The sequence below is a fragment of the Pseudophryne corroboree genome, chromosome 3, assembly GCF_028390025.1.
Source record: "Pseudophryne corroboree isolate aPseCor3 chromosome 3, aPseCor3.hap2, whole genome shotgun sequence".
Taxonomy (NCBI): domain Eukaryota; kingdom Metazoa; phylum Chordata; class Amphibia; order Anura; family Myobatrachidae; genus Pseudophryne; species Pseudophryne corroboree.
In genome coordinates this window covers 370416235-370435387 of record NC_086446.1, presented here as the reverse complement: position 1 = coordinate 370435387, position 19153 = coordinate 370416235, and the positions used below count along the sequence as shown (strand labels likewise).

The following is a 19153-nucleotide window of genomic DNA, read 5'->3' as shown; positions in this document are numbered from 1 at the left end:
ATCCATGTGGACTACAATTGGGAACGAGTGCAGCGAGGCACCTTGCCCGAAGCATGGCGAGTGAAGCGAGCCATGTGAGGGGACACGGGGCACTAATTGGGGTTCCCCGTCACTTTACGAAGAAAATGACACCAATAAAAGTCCAAAAACTTATGTCGACATTTTCACCTGTCGACCTAGTACATGTCGATCTAATCCCCGTGTCGACCTTCAGTGGTCGACCTAATGACTGTCGACCTAAGTTGAGTCGACCCAATGACCCATACCCCCTATTGGGGTGTTTCCAGATTAGCTTGATTTTAATACCTGATGTAATCATTTTTTATCCCCAAGTTATTTAAGTTAAAATAGATTTGACTTTCAAAATGTTACTGCACTATGTTTAATCTTTACCAAAACTAGATAAACATGCTGCTTGAAACCGGCACATCCAGCACATCAAAAAGGTTTTATTTTACACCACAGAATATAAAACATTAAAAAAAATTACTCATCTGGATTCTGAACCAGCTCTTGCCATAGTGGTACAGAACCTGACAGCAACTGTCTTGGTACTTTCCACACCTGTTCACTCACCTGTAATCCCAAAATGGCTTCACTCCACTGTTGCCATGTTACCCAAGGCTTGATGGGCATACACATTTTTTTTTCCACTTAAGAATTTAAGACAGTATTGAAAAATAATTTTAAATACAAATTTTATTAACCCGTACAGTTATTCCATACAAAGCAATTGAAAAAATACATTAAAATTACAAGATCATAAACATATTTGTAAGAAAAAAAAAATCTATATTTGAATTGCCAGGAATGTTTATCTATAGAATACCAAATTGTGCTGGTATTGAGAATACAATAACCACATTTCTTTATAAATAATGTTTTAAGATTGTAACCCTCATAAAATTGGTTTGTAGTTTGATCTAAAAATATTAAGTTAAAAAACAATATACACATATTTCTGTGCCAATTTAATAGCCTTAAAAAATTCTGTAAACATTTTATATAACTTGAGATATCTGTCACAAGTAGGAAGAATAGAATAGTTAAGTATTTAACTATTTTGGTATTTTTGAGTATTAAAAAAAATCCAGGGAGTGATGTTATCTGCTTTCCAAAATGCAATTCTTTCCCCCCCAATGTAGACTTTCTAGCTATGAGACACTTTGTCGCAGGAGGTGAAATAAGGGTGGGGGGAAGGGGGTCAGGGGACTGGTATACAAAATGATTGAACCTATTTTACATCTTGCCTGGATCACTTTCGTGCAGTAGCTTGCACCAGATGCACCAATTTAGCACCACCCGCAGCCTCAAGGAGGGTGGCCTTGCAGGAAGTGGGTGTGGCTTTACAGCAGGCCCACACTTTCATCACTCCAGGGCCTTGCTCAGCATTCCTGGAGATGCTGGTCTGCCCCCAGAAACTCTGCCTGCACTGCCTGCTCCTTCTCAGTGACGGGATAATGTCCCAGTGCAGCACCCCGGCTTATAGGAGCTCTGCTTTTTGGTGTCACCCCCTGGAAGGGTGACACCTGAGTGCAATCTACACTCCCTGCATCCCCCTAGTCATGCCTTTGCTTTCATGTGACCTAAATTCTGTCATGCAGCATTTCTCTGTTCCTCCTGTTGCCACTTGTGTTTGTCCATACTAAGACATCTGTATACTAGAGAACAGCTGGAGGTACTATACACTAATACTCCTTTTACACTGCCCAAATAACTCAAGTGATTGCCGGGTTGCCTCTGTGTAAAAGGATCCCTTAAGAAAAACCCGGGTCGACTGAACCAGCAATCCAATTCGGGTAGCAAGCAGGGTTGTACTTGTGTACCAGGGCAGTGTAAACAGGTGACCTGGGTCATCCAACCCGGTTTACACTGTATGGAGAGCTGGATCTCTGGCGCTTGGAGATGATGTCATCTCAAAGTGCCGGCAGAGGGAAGCCCAGCAATAACCTAGGTCCAGTCTGCATTGTAAACAGGGATTCAAGCTGCTGTGACACGGCTTAAAACTCATGTTCAGTGACCTAGGTTGCAACACTACCAGCTTCAGACAGCCTTAGGGTCAGAAAGACCCAGACAATCATAACATAAGCTTAAAAGAAAAAGAAAATTCACTTAGCAATTGTGGAAAGACCGAAGCAAATAATTTATATGTCTAAAACCCTTCACACAAATCCTAGAAAATGGTTTATTGGTGAATTCTGCATTGCAAAACATAAATATATTACTTTGGGTTTTCCCTGTATGTTGCTATATGCAGTAAGGCTCTAAATCTCATTCAGTCTGACCATAGCCTGTTCCTGTCCTGCAAAAAAATAAACTTTTTTCTTGCTGTGGGAGAGAGTTGGGGTGTGTGGTGGGGTGAGGAGAAGTATTAGGTTAGGAGTTAGGAGTGTGAGAGAGGTTGATACACACTGTATTTAGCATATGATAAATATTGAAAGAAAATGTAATTTTCAATTATATTATTTTAAAGATTGATTAATTTATAAAAGTTATAATGATAAATTAAACAATATAAAGAAATGCCTCTTCATTTTTTGGAGGTCATTTGTTTATAAACACAATACAAAAGCCTGGTGATTGCAGGATGTCTGAATACCTAGATGCTACAAATGTTCCACCATGATTTCTAATTACTAATTAGTAATATTACTTATCATGATTTTAACATTTCCTCTGTTAAAATTAAACCCAAGGACCATGTAAAAACAGAGAGATGTATCAAACCTTCAAGAGAGATAAAGTGGAGAGGTTGCGTATAGCAACCAATCCCCTTCTAGCACAGCCTGTAAAATGAAAGTTAGAAGCTAATTAGGGTTGGTATGGGCAACATTTGTACTTTAGAGGAGATGTATCAAGCCTTGGAGAAGCGGGTGTGGTCCATAAGATCGTTCATAATTAGGTCAACCCCATATGGTCGAAATTCAACAGGGTCAAAAGGTCAACATGGAAAAGGAAGACAGTACAAAACGTTGATAGGTACAAATGTTCGAAAGTGTTAAAAGGTCAACATCAAAATGGTCGATACAAGGTTTTTTTGTGTCATTTTGCATGCTTAACCAAATGTAAGCCAAAGTAGTGGAAACATGTACGTTCACCACGCTTCGGGCAAGGTGTCTCACTCCACTACCGCTGCATTTGTCACAGGTTACTATTCCCAGTCATAGTCCATGTAGATTTTAAATTATGAAATAGTTGGAAAAAAAACTTGTGAAAACTATGAACTATGTGTGTCGACCATTGCCATGCTGACCTTTTTTATACCTGTCAAACCTTAAGCACTGGCGATCTTTAACATGTTGACCTTTTGTACCTGTTGACCTAATGCATTTCGACCATATGAGGTCAACCTATTGACTGTCGACCTACTGACTTTCGATCTATCACCCGGAACCCATTTTAAGCAGTGAAAAGAGTGGACCAATTGAAAAGTTGCCCATAGCAGCCAATCAGCTTCAAGTTAGCATTTATCTAGTACCTTTTATAAAATGATAGCTAGAAGCTTGTCCACATCTTCTTTCTGTTCACTGCTTGATACATCAACTTCACAGTCTTTGAAATGACAGAAGCTAATCGGTTGGTTTGGGCAACAACTTAACTTTATCTCTCTCCAGGGGGAAGGGAGGTGTTTATCAAAGCTTGGAGAGAGATAAAGTGTAAAGAGATTAAGTACCAACCAAATAGCTCATAGATGTCATTTTTCGAACATAGTCGGTAACATGACAGTTAGGAGCTGATTGCTTCTTTAGCTCTCTCCACTTGATCTCTTTCCAAGCTTTGATAATTCTCACCATAAGGCTTTGTACATACAGCCTTGATCTCTCTCCCAAAATATTGTACAGATTCTGCTGTGTAGCTAAAGGTATATTTTGTGTGTTCATATCTGAACTATCAAAACTATTCTCACCTCTTCTGCCAAGCCATTGCCCCAGTCATGTGACCATCAGCACTAGACCATAAACCAAACAGCATAGATGATCACATGACTTTAATACAAGTTTCTGCACAATAATTTATCATTTGCTCATATGTTTGTTTAATAATTCCATTTTTTTATATATCCAACAGTAGCTCAGTCTGTAGTTCTAAGAACTTTAAAACCTAGAAATGTTTATTGCATATTGATATTGCCTACAGACAGCAGCAGAAACTATTTTGTTTGTTGAACCAACATTTGTGAAAATACAGCCTTTGAATTCACTTGGAGAACCAATCCTGAGGAATATCTTATTAAGAAGTGCCTTAGTAACAAATGAAGAGGCTGTATTTTTAAGAATTTTGATTCAACAAACTGGCAGTCTGCATTGTGTGTAGATGACAGATGCACTATACTGTTTATTTAACAGTAATGATGAGAATATTTGTACTGATCCATTTCTTGCAGGACAGGTACAGGTGCTCTTGGCAAAAGGGGTTAAGTCTGACTAGAGGTGAGCCTTAAAGGCTCTTGATGTGCATACATATCTGTCTCTTCTTCATCACATAATTAGATGACTGAGGTGAATGTTTTCTGCCTATATTCATCTGCCCTTTGCAATTCTACTTGCCAATACCAAGTGTCATGTTTAAAATACAAGTGTTTGGTCTTTTTAAGACATGACACACATCCTTAAAAATCCTGGAGGCAATATACAGTATGGCTCCTTCACCTCTTTTATGTCTCAGTTGTCAGACCTGCTTCGTTCATAAGTTGTTTTATTTCATTTTATAATGTCCATGTTCCTAATTCAGGCCAGATAAATAAAAGCTCTTAAATTAATCTTCAGTTGACATGGTGACAGTAGATTCCTCTCATAAAGATATGTTCCTTATGTTGCAATAGTTGTATTTAGTTGAAAGATTCTATTTTCACATTTCAAGTATATTGTGGAAGCCATTATTTTGTGGGCTAAACCAATGTTCACATTAAGCAAGACTTCCTCATGCCTCATGCCTCAATGATGCCTCAATGACATCCTTAGTCACTAGGTAAATTGATAGAATAAACGCTGTCTCAACCCACGAGATGAACTATGTATAGATTTTTGGTACTATTTTTATTAGAAAAAATGGAGGGTCCACAGTTTAGAAAAATAATGTGTTCAAGGTAACCATAGAAATTAAATTAATTGTCAATTAAAGCAAAATGGACTTTTGTTCTTGGTATTGACTAAGCAATACATTTTACCACGTTGTCCTGCTCATAGTTTTTCTAACCTCCTGTTCATTTGTGTGTATCTACTGTATTCTGAGCAGTGATTAAAAAAAAAGATAGTTTCAAACATGTGTCTTCCATCAAATGGATATTAATGCAGAATGTCTGCGTGCATGGTACTGCCATCTAATGCCTCTAGGAGATGAATAAGTTCACACCAAAGTTTCCTTTTCTCTTTCCACATGGAAGATTGTATTTGGAGAGGGGCCTCCTCATACAAACCATAACCATGCCCTTTTTTCACAAGACATCCAAACTGACACTTTTGATATTTGTGCAAGGCAAAGACTGTAAAGGGACCATTTTTCATTTTTGTTATATCATCGGCGGTCTTGATAAAGTATCTGGAGTCTGATACCAAGGGTTATAATTATTCAAGTAATTGGAAGGAATTGGAGCTGTTTTTCCAGCTGAAGGAAAGTCCCAGTGTGGAGTAACATTAGGGGAACATGGAGAGAGCGAAGATGATGTATGAGCCTGGTCTCCATCTGGAATACTAGAACCTTGTTTTACAAACTTCTTGTACTTGGACCTCTTGTTCTGAAACCATATTTTCACCTATCATATAGGAAAAATGAATATACATGTTTATTTTAAGTAACACAATGTTGCAAACTTATACAAAACACACTAGACATAGGTGTGGTTAGATTTATGACTAGAAATTGCAGGACAGCCCCCTCCTTAGTTCCAAAGATGCCAATACCCATTGTGATTTTGAGGATCAAGTACACCAACATGGCTGGAAGGGAGTAAAATAGAGCCATGTTAAATGGAAAAAAAACTGTTGATGAACACTTGCCATTGTCTATACATGCAAATAGCACCACATAGTATCCAGATGAGCGCCAAATAGTAGTGCAGTTCTGATCTGTAAAGTGTACGTAAAACAAAAATGTCTAAGGTGTCAGTTATAAGAGGGGTGAAGGTTTTACATAAAATTAAAGACAAGTCGGGTCAAAGTCTGGGCATCATGAAAATGTCAGTATATTGCAGCAACCAACATTGTTTTCACAACCATATTGGATTAAAAAGCATATTTATCAATATTTTTACTAATATAATGTGAAAAAGGGTGATTTCACACCCTTTTCCCATTATTTAGGTATTACCTAAATAAACTAATGGACAATTGGAGTAGAATTAGCAAAATTCTCATCCAAGCCCTTAGATTTGCATGTTTTTTAGTAAACATATTGCAGTTTCCATACTTGTGAAGGGAAATTCAATCTGCCCTAATGTACTAAAAAAAAAATTGCAAAAGAATACCAGAGGGAGCCCTATGATAATAACGCTATCTTGAGATGGGTTGGTAATGAAATCCCGGTGGTTGGGATACCGGAGGTCAGAATACCAACCCCGGGATCCCTTCCACATTCCTTCCACCAAAATGCAGTTAGTGGGGCGAGCACTAGAAAGCCCCTTGTGGGCTCGGTGGCTAGCTGCACTCACTACAGGTTCTATTCCCACTCTATGGGTGTCATGGACACCCACGAGTAGGAATAGGCTTGGTGCAGCTGACGGCATTCTCGGTGGTCGGGATCCCAGCATCTGTATTCTGACCACCAGGATCATGATCGCCAGGATAGTAACTACATCCCCTTGAGATATCATTATCCAGGCTTCCCTCCAGTTTCCCTACTGCTGCTCAGCCTTCTCTGCCTGCTGGTAGTTAAGGCTGAGCTCGGATATGGCCCCTGTGATCATTCATGTATGTCTGATAGACCACAGGCTGATCACTGTGTAAAAAACAAACAGACATTTACCTGCACCCAGGAACCGGTGATCAGTGAGCGCCGATCATCTGTTACTGTGCTGCTGCTGTGACACCTGTGATCAGTAAAGTGAACAGAAATGCTGGTAATTTGCAGCATCTCAGCTCACATTACTTACCAGATACAGGAGTCACAGCAGGGAAGTGTCCTCTTGGGGAGGGGAGTGGCCATGGGAGTTGCAGGGGGTCATACAGGCTTAGATTCTCAGGGTATTTTTCACGAAAAATACCCTGAGCAGTTCGGTCAGTATTCGCTTGCAAGCTCTGTCCCTGCATGTGATAATTGATGCATCCTGCATGCGATAATTGATGCACCCTGCAATATATTCAATTATAGCACTGGGTCATTCCATGGTAACAAACGTTACATTTTGAGATATATTTCATGTGAAATATATTTTTTTGAGAATGTGTTTTGAATATTTTGTGCAAAGTAAATGTTGTTTGTGTGGTACATGATTTGCTTTAATTTTGATGCAAAGCTTGTCATGAAAACCGGTAACAAACGTTACATAAAAAGGACATTTTCATGGAATGACCCCACTGTGGATTTGGGGAAATTTATCACATCCCATCTGCATCTGACATGTGGGTTGTGATAAATACTGTATGCCCCGTAGTGATGTATTTAGTGAAAGAATTGTGAGTTTGATATTTTCAGAGTTTGATATTTTTATGCTATTAGTTTTCACTAATGCTGCAATCCTATTAGCAGTTTACAAAGCTGATTTGTTATGCTTTCTACTAGTGTTTTAGAAATCACTGCAAGCTTCCCAATTACGTGTTCCCTTTCTTTTTCATTTCCCATAGTTAAAATAATGTTCCTGCAACATATAAAAATAGTGAAAAATGTGACAGCATGTGGTCAAATAAATAAGAATAACACACATTATGAATTTTGGGGTTATGACAGTTCTAATCCACTACTGCATTCCTATAAAACTGATGATTACATGTCATTAACAAACAGGCAAACAGGAAAGCTACAGTACCATGTTGTGGGTTGAAGCAATATTCATGAAAATAAAAAACTGTTCATAATACACTGGAATTATCGTAGATTTAAAATCTGTCTACAGAAGAGTTACATTTTTAGTGTAGAGCAGAGGTTCTCAAACGCGGTGCTCAAGGCACCCCAACAGTCCATATTTTAAGTACGCCCAAGGCTCAGCACAGATGGTTAAATCAAATTGGCAGAGGTACTAATCAGTCACCTGTGGCCAAGTACAGATATACTTAAAACCTTGACCATTGGGGTGCTTTGAGGACTGCATATGAGAACCTCTGGTGTAGAGCAAAAGTGGCTCATGCAGGGGGAGTTCTTAGTAGCTAGACTGACCACAATCAGAGCCTCGCCCTCCGTTGGCATAATGCATTTGGCCCTGCCCCTCCAACACATAGCGCATCACACCATTATGCCCCAAGGAGACTGGACTCTACCTACAACAAGAGCTGTTGCCTCTGAAGGTAAGTGAGTCTACAGAATAGGGAGCATTCTGTGGATCTAAGACCTGCATGCCTATTGGCTGTGTGCCCGGAGTAGAAGTAGCCACGGAAAGTTGGAGCTGTCCCGTCATGACATGAGTATAGCTACGCTGCCGTTCCTGTGCTATGAGGGATAGAGCAGGGGTGGCATGTAAGATTTACTGAAAGGTGAAGTAAAACAGATATGGGGAAGAGGTTGGGATAATGTAGAAATAGGTAACACAGGTTGGCAAAGCTGGCCCTAACCAATTTGATGCCATAGGCAAGATTTTGGCTGGTGCCCCCTAACACTGCCATTAGTTCCACCTCTGACCCAGCACCCATCTCCCAGCACAGCACCCAGCAGCACAGATCACAGCAGCAGCCAGCAACACCCATAGCAATCCTCATTTTGGTGCCCTGTACCAGCACCCACCATATTTTAAATAGGGACAGTGCACACCGAAGACACACTTCCCAAAAATGGGGCATGTTCTTTCTGGGAAGGGGCTTGGCCACACAATAATACCTCCAGTTCAAATTACGCCACACAGTAATGCAACCTTATTCACATTACAGGATAGTGAGGACCGGTAAATGTATGAAGCAGTGATAAGAGTGAAGAAGTGAGCCAGTGGAGAAGTTGTCCATGGCAACCAATCAGCTGCTATGTATACTTTTATAGAATGCATTTTATAAATATTACCTCAACACTGATTGGTTGCCATGGTACAACATCTACGTTGGCTCACTTCTCTTTTTACTGCTTCATGGATAGACCCTTTAATCTCCAAAATTCACATCCTAGGCCTATATGCTCTATATGCTCTGCACAAGGCCTATATGCTCTGCACAAGTATCTATTACCAACCATCACTAGAGGCTGCACAAGCCCGACACTGTAATGAACACTAGAGGCTGCATGTATACGGCACTAATGTTTATTCAAATATCATTGGCTGCAAGTCCGTTTACCATGACATCTATATAAGTATATAAGTCGGTCAGATACATGGAAAAAGGCAGAAACGTTTAAAATATTTCTAAAGAATCTAACAGTTTGGACTTTCTATCCAATCAGATAAAATCTTTAATTGACGTGCAAAAGGGTGGAAAAAATTACTTCTTGAGAATTAAAATAAGATTTTACTCACCGGTAAATCTATTTCTCGTAGTCCGTAGTGGATGCTGGGAACTCCGAAAGGACCATGGGGAATAGCGGCTCCGCAGGAGACTGGGCACAACTAAAGAAAGCTTTTAGGTCACCTGGTGTGCACTGGCTCCTCCCACTATGACCCTCCTCCAAGCCTCAGTTAGGACACTGTGCCCGGACGAGCTGACATAATAAGGAAGGATTTTGAATCCCGGGTAAGACTCCTACCAGCCACACCAATCACACCGTATAACTCGTGATACTATACCCAGTTTAACAGTATGAAAACAACTGAGCCTCTCAACAGATGGCTCAACAATAACCCTTTAGTTAACAATAACTATGTACAAGTATTGCAGACAATCCGCACTTGGGATGGGCGCCCAGCATCCACTACGGACTACGAGAAATAGATTTACCGGTGAGTAAAATCTTATTTTCTCTGACGTCCTAGTGGATGCTGGGAACTCCGAAAGGACCATGGGGATTATACCAAAGCTCCCAAACGGGCGGGAGAGTGCGGATGACTCTGCAGCACCGAATGAGAGAACTCAAGGTCCTCCTCAGCCAGGGTATCAAATTTGTCGAATTTTGCAAACGTGTTTGCCCCTGACCAAGTAGCAGCTCGGCAAAGTTGTAAAGCGAGACCCCTCGGGCAGCCGCCCAAGATGAGCCCACCTTTCTTGTGGAATGGGCTTTTACTGATTTAGGATGCGGCAGTCCAGCCGCAGAATGCGCCAGCTGAATTGTGCTACAAATCCAGGGAGCAATAGTCTGCTTAGAAGCAGGAGCACCCAGTTTGTTGGGTGCATACAGGATAAATAGCGAGTCAGTTTTCCTGACTCTAGCCATCCTGGAAACATAAATTTTCAAGGCCCTGACTACGTCCAGTAACTTGGAATCCTCCAAGTCCCTAGTAGCCGCAGGCACCACAATAGGTTGGTTCAAGTGAAAAACTGATACCACCTTAGGGAGAAACTGAGGACGAGTCCTCAATTCCGCCCTATCCATATGGAAAATCAGATAAGGGCTTTTACATGACAAAGCTGCCAATTCTGACACACGCCTGGCTGAAGCCAAGGCCAATAACATGACCACTTTCCACGTGAGATATTTTAGATCCACGGTTTTAAGTGGCTCAAACCAATGTGATTTTAAGAAACTCAACACCACGTTGAGATCCCAAGGTGCCACTGGAGGCACAAACGGGGGCTGAATATGCAGCACTCCTTTCACAAACGTCTGAACTTCAGGTAGTGAAGCTAGTTCTTTCTGGAAGAAAATCGACAGAGCCGAGATCTGTACCTTATTGGAGCCCAATTTCAGGCCCATAGTCACTCCTGCTTGTAGGAAATGCAGAAATCGACCTAGTTGAAATTCCTCTGTTGGGGCCTTTTTGGCCTCACACCAAGCAACATATTTCCGCCATATGCGGTGATAATGCTTTGCAGTTACATCTTTCCTGGCTTTAATCAGCGTAGGAATGACTTCCTCCGGAATGCCCTTTTCCTTCAGGATCCGGCGTTCAACCGCCATGCCGTCAAACGCAGCCGCGGTAAGTCTTGGAACAGACAGGGCCCCTGCTGCAGCAGGTCCTGTCTGAGCGGCAGAGGCCATGGGTCCTCCGAGATCATCTCTTGAAGTTCCGGGTACCACACGCGTCTTGGCCAATCCGGAACCACGAGTATTGTTCTTACTCCTCGTTTTCTTATTATTCTCAGTACCCTTGGTATGAGAGGCAGAGGAGGGAACACATAAACTGACTGGTACACCCACGGTGTCACTAGAGCGTCCACAGCTATCGCCTGAGGGTCCCTTGACCTGGCGCAATATCTCTCTAGTTTTTTGTTTAGGCGGGACGCCATCATGTCCACCTGTGGCCGTTCCCATCGATTTACAATCAGCATGAAGACTTCTGGATGAAGTCCCCACTCTCCCGGGTGGAGGTCGTGCCTGCTGAGAAAGTCTGCTTCCCAGTTGTCCACTCCCGGAATGAACACTGCTGACAGTGCTAGTACGTGATTTTCCGCCCATCGGAGAATCCTTGTGGCTTCTGCCATTGCCATCCTGCTTCTTGTGCCGCCCTGTCGATTTACATGGGCGACTGCCGTGATGTTGTCTGACTGGATCAGTACCGGCTGGTGTAGAAGCAGGGATTTTGCCTGACTTAGGGCATTGTAAATGGCCCTTAGTTCCAGAATATTTATGTGAAGGGAAGTCTCCTGACTCGACCATAGTCCTTGGAAGTTTCTTCCCTGTGTGACTGCCCCCCAGCCTCGAAGGCTGGCATCCGTGGTCACCAGGACCCAGTCCTGTATGCCGAATCTGCGGCCCTCTAGAAGATGAGCACTCTGCAGCCACCACAGCAGAGACACCCTGCTTCTTGGAGACAGGGTTATTAGGCGATGCATCTGAAGATGCGATCCGGACCATTGGTCCAACAGGTCCCACTGAAAGATTCTGGCATGGAACCTGCCGAAAAGGAATTGCTTCGTAAGAAGCCACCATCTTTCCCAGGACCCGCATGCAGTGATGCACCAATACCTGTTTTGGTTTCAGGAGGTCTCTGACTAGAGATGACAGCTCCTTGGCTTTCTCCTCCGGGAGAAACACTTTTTTCTGGACTGTATCCAGAATCATACCCAGGAACAGTAGACGTGTAAATGGGGACATGCAGGTAAGCATCCTTGATGTCCAGGGATACCATGTAATCCCCCTCGTCCAGGCTTGCAATAACCGCCCTGAGCGATTCCATCTTGAACTTGAATTTTTTTATGTATGTGTTCAAGGATTTCAAATTTAAAATGGGTCTCACCGAACCGTCCGGTTTCGGTACCACAAACAGTGTGGAATAGTAACCCCGTCCTTGTTGAAGTAGGGGCACCTTGATTATCACCTGCTGGGAATACAGCTTGTGAACTGCCGCTAGCACAGCCTCCCTGTCTGAAGGAGTAATCGGCAAGGCAGATTTTAGGAACCGGTGGGGTGGAGACGCCTCGAATTCCAGTTTGTACCCTTGAGATACTATTTGCAGGATCCATGGATCCACCTGTGAGCGAGCCCACTGATCGCTGAAATTTTTGAGGCGGCCCCCCACCGTACCTGGCTCCGCCTGTGGAGCCCCACCGTCATGCGGTGGACTTGGAAGAAGCGGGGGAGGACTTTTGCTCCTGGGAACCTGCTGTTTGTTGCAGCCTTTTTCCCCTACCTCTGCCTCTGGACAGAAAGGGCCCGCCTTTTCCACGCCTATTTTTATGAGTCCGAAAGGACTGTACCTGATAAAACGGCGCCTTTTTAGGCTGTGAGGGAACATGGGGTAAAAATGCTGACTTCCCAGCAGTTGCTGTGGAAACTAGGTCCGAGAGACCATCCCCAAATAACTCCTCACCCTTATAAGGCAAAACTTCCATGTGCCTTTTTGAATCTGCATCCCCTGTCCACTGGCGAGTCCATAAGCCTCTCCTAGCAGAAATGGACAATGCACTTATTTTAGATGCCAGCCGGCAGATCTCCCTCTGTGCATCTCTCATGTATAAGACTGAGTCTTTTATATGCTCTATGGTTAGCAGAATAGTGTCCCTCTCTAGGGTGTCAATATTTTCTGACAGGGAATCTGACCACGCAGCGGCAGCACTGCACATCCATGCTGACGCAATAGCTGGTCTAAGTATAATGCCTGAGTGTGTATATACAGACTTCAGGATCGCCTCCTGCTTTCTATCAGCAGGTTCCTTGAGGGCGGCCGTATCCGGAGACGGTAGTGCCACCTTTTTAGACAAACGTGTGAGCGCTTTATCCACCCTATGGGGTGTCTCCCAACGTGACCTATCCTCTGGCGGGAAAGGGAACGCCATTAGTAACTTCTTAGAGATTACCAATCTTTTATCAGGGAAAGCCCACGCTTCTTCACACACTTCATTTAATTCTTCTGATGGGGAAAAAACTACGGGTAGTTTTTTCTCCCCAAACACAATACCCTTTTTAGTGGTACCTGGGTTTATATCAGAAATTTGTAACACCTCTTTCATTGCTTCAATCATGCAACGAATGGCCTTAGTGGACATTAGACTAGACTCATTGTCGTCGACACTGGTGTTAGTATCCGTGTCGACATCCGCGTCTGCCATCTGAGGTAGCGGGCGTTTTAGAGCCCCCGATGGCCTTTGAGACGCCTGGACAGGCACGAGCTGAGAAGCCGGCTGTCCCGCATTTGGCATGTCATCAAATTTTTTGTGTAAGGAGTCGACACGTGCACGCAATTCCTTCCATAAGTCCATCCACTCAGGTGTCTGCCCCGCAGGGGGTGACATCCCTTCTATAGGCATCTGCTCCGCCTCCACATCATTATCCTCATCAAACATGTCGACACAGCCGTACCGACACACCGCACACACACAGGGAATGCTCTAACAGAGGACAGGACCCACAAAAGCCCTTTGGGGAGACAGAGTGAGAGTATGCCAGCACACACCAGAGCGCTATATAATGCAGGGACTAACTGAATTATGTCCCCTATAGCTGCTGTTATATATACTGCGCCTAAATTTAGTGCCCCCCCTCTCTTTTTTACCCTTTTCTGTAGTGTAGACTGCAGGGGAGAGCCAGGGAGCTTCCTTCCAGCGGAGCTGTGAGGGAGAAATGGCGCCAGTGTGCTGAAGGAGATAGCTCTGCCTCTTTTTCGCTGACTATTCTCCCGCTTTTTTATGGATTCTGGCAGGGGTAATTATCACATATATAGCCTCTGGGGCTATATATTGTGGTATTTTTGCCAGCCAAGGTGTTTTTATTGCTGCTCAGGGCGCCCCCCCCTAGCGCCCTGCACCCTCAGTGACCGGAGTGTGAAGTGTGTATGAGGAGCAATGGCGCACAGCTGCAGTGCTGTGCGCTACCTTGGTGAAGACTGATGTCTTCTGCCGCCGATTTTCCGGACCTCTTCTTGCTTCTGGCTCTGTAAGGGGGACGGCGGCGCGGCTCCGGGACCGAACACCAAGGCCAGTTCCATGCGGTCGATCCCTCTGGAGCTAATGGTGTCCAGTAGCCTAAGAAGCCCAAGCTAGCTGCAAGCAGGTAGGTTCGCTTCTTCTCCCCTTAGTCCCTCGCTGCAGTGAGCCTGTTGCCAGCAGGTCTCACTGTAAAATAAAAAAACTAATTATATACTTTCTTTTTAGAAGCTCAGGAGAGCCCCTAGTGTGCATCCAACCTCGGCCGGGCACAAAATCTAACTGAGGCTCGGAGGAGGGTCATAGTGGGAGGAGCCAGTGCACACCAGGTGACCTAAAAGCTTTCTTTAGTTGTGCCCAGTCTCCTGCGGAGCCGCTATTCCCCATGGTCCTTTCGGAGTTCCCAGCATCCACTAGGACGTCAGAGAAAAATGAATTAGCAGTGAATGTGCAACAGAGTACAGACTAGTTTTATAGTTCTTTATTTTAGGATTTTGTTTCAGCTTGTTTCTTTTTAACTTGCTAAAAGTTGGACTGCAAGATCAAACGGAGGTAAACAGATGTTGCATGCTATAAAATTGTGGAGGTATGATGAGCAGTTAAGGTTAATGTTGACCATACACTGGAAGAAAATATATACCTTGATAAATGCCTTCAAATATCACAGAAGTAATAGAAAACAAATTGTTGGTTCATGCTAAGATAAGGCTGATTAGGGCAACAGTCAAAGGCACATTTTTTTTAATTGCCTAAAAATGCAGTCACTTTTCTTATATGATTTACAATATTTTGAAAAAAATAAGAATTTACTTACCGATAATTCTATTTCTCGGAGTCCGTAGTGGATGCTGGGGTTCCTGAAAGGACCATGGGGAATAGCGGCTCCGCAGGAGACAGGGCACAAAAAGTAAAGCTTTACGATCAGGTGGTGTGTACTGGCTCCTCCCCCCATGACCCTCCTCCAAGCCTCAGTTAGGACACTGTGCCCGGACGAGCGTACACAATAAGGAAGGATTTATGAATCCCGGGTAAGACTCATACCAGCCACACCAATCACACCGTACAACCTGTGATCTAAACCCAGTTAACAGTATGATAACAGAGGAGCCTCTGAAAGATGGCTCCCTACAACAATAACCCGAATTAGGTAACAATAACTATGTACAATTATTGCAGATAATCCGCACTTGGGATGGGCGCCCAGCATCCACTACGGACTCCGAGAAATAGAATTATCGGTAAGTAAATTCTTATTTTCTCTATCGTCCTAGTGGATGCTGGGGTTCCTGAAAGGACCATGGGGATTATACCAAAGCTCCCAAACGGGCGGGAGAGTGCGGATGACTCTGCAGCACTGAATGAGAGAACTCCAGGTCCTCCTTAGCCAGGGTATCAAATTTGTAGAATTTTACAAACGTGTTCTCCCCCGACCACGTAGCCGCTCGGCAGAGTTGTAATGCCGAGACCCCTCGGGCAGCCGCCCAAGAAGAACCCACCTTCCTTGTGGAGTGGGCTTTTACCGATTTTGGCTGTGGCAGGCCTGCCACAGAATGTGCAAGCTGAATCGTACTACAAATCCAGCGAGCAATAGTCTGCTTAGACGCAGGAGCGCCCAACTTGTTGGGAGCATATAGTATAAACAGTGAGTCAGATTTCCTGACTCCAGCTGTCCTTGAAATGTATATTTTTAAAGCTCTGACAACGTCCAACAACTTGGAGTCCTCCAAGTCGCTTGTAGCCGCAGGCACTACAATAGGCTGGTTCAGATGAAATGCTGACACCACCTTAGGGAGAAAATGCGGACGAGTCCGCAGTTCTGCCCTGTCCGAATGGAAAATCAGATATGGGCTTTTGTAAGATAAAGCTGCCAGTTCTGACACTCTCCTGGCCGAAGCCAGGGCTAGTAGCATGGTCACTTTCCATGTGAGATATTTCAAATCCACAGTTTTTAGTGGTTCAAACCAATGAGATTTGAGAAAGTCCAAAACAACATTGAGATCCCACGGTGCCACTGGAGGCACCACAGGGGGCTGTATATGCAGCACTCCCTTAACAAAAGTCTGGACTTCAGGAACTGAAGCCAATTCTTTCTGGAAGAAAATCGACAGGGCCGAAATTTGAACCTTAATAGATCCCAATTTGAGACCCATAGACAATCCTGATTGCAGGAAATGTAGGAATCGACCCAGTTGAAATTCCTCCGTCGGAGCACTCCGATCCTCGCACCACGCAACATATTTTCGCCAAATGCGGTGATAATGTTGCGCGGTTACTTCCTTCCTTGCTTTAATCAAAGTAGGAATGACTTCTTCCGGCATGCCTTTTTCCTTTAGGATCCGGCGTTCAACCGCCATGCCGTCAAACGCAGCCGCGGTAAGTCTTGAAACAGACAGGGACCCTGCTGAAGCAAGTCCCTTCTCAGAGGTAGAGGCCACGGATCTTCCGTGATCATCTCTTGAAGTTCCGGGTACCAAGTCCTTCTTGGCCAATCCGGAACCACTAGTATCGTTCTTACGCCTCTTTGCCGTATAATTCTCAATACTTTTGGTATGAGAGGCAGAGGAGGAAACACATACACCGACTGGTACACCCAAGGCGTTACCAGCGCGTCCACAGCTATTGCCTGCGGATCTCTTGACCTGGCGCAATACCTGTCCAGTTTTTTGTTGAGGCGAGACGCCATCATGTCCACCATTGGTCTTTCCCAACGGGTTACCAGCATGTGGAAAACTTCTGGATGAAGACCCCACTCTCCCGGGTGAAGGTCGTGTCTGCTGAGGAAGTCTGCTTCCCAGTTGTCCACTCCCGGGATGAACACTGCTGACAGTGCTATCACATGATTCTCTGCCCAGCGAAGAATCCTTGCAGCTTCTGCCATTGCACTCCTGCTTCTTGTGCCGCCCTGTCTGTTCACATGGGCGACTGCCGTGATGTTGTCCGACTGGATCAACACCGGTTTTCCTTGAAGCAGAGGTTCTGCCTGGCTTAGAGCATTGTAGATTGCTCTTAGTTCCAGAATGTTTATGTGAAGAGACGTTTCCAGGCTCGACCACACGCCCTGGAAGTTTCTTCCTTGTGTGACTGCTCCCCAGCCTCTCAGGCTGGCGTCCGTGGTCACCAGGATCCAATCCTGTATGCCGAATCTGCGGCCCTCCAATAGATGAGCACTCTGCAACCACCACAGAAGAGATACCCTTGTCCTTGGAGACAGGGTTATCCGCTGGTGCATCTGAAGATGCGACCCTGACCATTTGTCCAACAGATCCCTCTGGAAAATTCTTGCGTGGAATCTGCCGAATGGAATTGCTTCGTAAGAAGCCACCATTTTTCCCAGGACTCTTGTGCATTGATGTACAGACACCTTTCCTGGTTTTAGGAGGTTCCTGACAAGTTCGGATAACTCCTTGGCTTTTTCCTCCGGGAGAAAAACCTTTTTCTGAACCGTGTCCAGAATCATCCCTAGGAACAGCAGACGTGTTGTCGGAATTAACTGGGATTTTGGAATATTCAGAATCCACCCGTGCTGTTTTAGCACTTCTTGAGACAGTGCTAATCCCATCTCTAGCTGTTCTCTGGACCTTGCCCTTATTAGGAGATCGTCCAAGTATGGGATAATTAATACGCCTTTTCTTCGAAGAAGAATCATCATCTCGGCCATTACCTTGGTAAAGACCCGAGGTGCCGTGGACAATCCAAACGGCAGCGTCTGAAACTGATAGTGACAGTTCTGTACGACGAACCTGAGGTACCCCTGGTGTGAGGGGTAAATTGGAACGTGGAGATACGCATCCTTGATGTCCAAGGATACCATAAAGTCCCCTTCTTCCAGGTTCGCTATCACTGCTCTGAGTGACTCCATCTTGAACTTGAACTTCTTTATGTACAGGTTCAAGGATTTCAAATTTAGAATAGGTCTTACCGAGCCATCCGGCTTCGGTACCACAAATAGAGTGGAATAATACCCCTTTCCTTGTTGTAAAAGAGGTACCTTGACTATCACCTGCTGAGAGTACAGCTTGTGAATGGCTTCCAAGACCGTCACCCTGTCGGAGGGGGACGTTGGTAAAGCAGACTTCAGGAAACGGCGAGGTGGATCCGTCTCTAGTTCCAACCTGTACCCCTGAGATATTATCTGCAGGATCCAGGGATCTACCTGCGAGTGAGCCCACTGCGCGCTGAAATTCTTGAGACGACCCCCCACCGCCCCCGAGTCCGCTTGAGAAGCCCCAGCGTCATGCTGAGGCTTTTGTAGAAGCGGGGGAGGGCTTCTGTTCCTGGGAAGGAGCTGCCTGTTGCAGTCTCTTCCCCCTTCCTCTGCCTCGTGGCAGATATGAATATCCCTTTGCTCTCTTGTTTTTAAAGGAACGAAAGGGCTGCGGTTGAAAAGTCGGTGTCTTTTTCTGTTGGGGAGTGACTTGAGGTAAAAAGGTGGATTTCCCGGCTGTAGCCGTGGCCACCAAATCCGATAGACCGACACCAAATAACTCCTCCCCTTTATACGGCAAAACTTCCATATGCCGTTTTGAGTCCGCATCACCTGACCACTGTCGCGTCCATAAACTTCTTCTGGCCGAAATGGACATAGCACTTACCCGTGATGCCAGTGTGCAAATATCCCTCTGTGCATC

General features: G+C 44.5%; 1 protein-coding gene across 1 annotated transcript in view; it reads right to left on the bottom strand.

The window, feature by feature from the left end:
* Positions 1-806: 806 nt before the first annotated feature.
* DLX4 (distal-less homeobox 4) overlaps positions 807-19153 on the bottom strand; it is a 36388-nt gene continuing 18041 nt past the window's right edge. Inside the window, exon 3 of the mRNA XM_063959889.1 lies at positions 807-5752. Within this exon, the coding sequence (XP_063815959.1) occupies positions 5510-5752 (243 nt within the window). The 3' untranslated portion in view covers positions 807-5509. The remainder of the gene's footprint in view (positions 5753-19153) is intronic.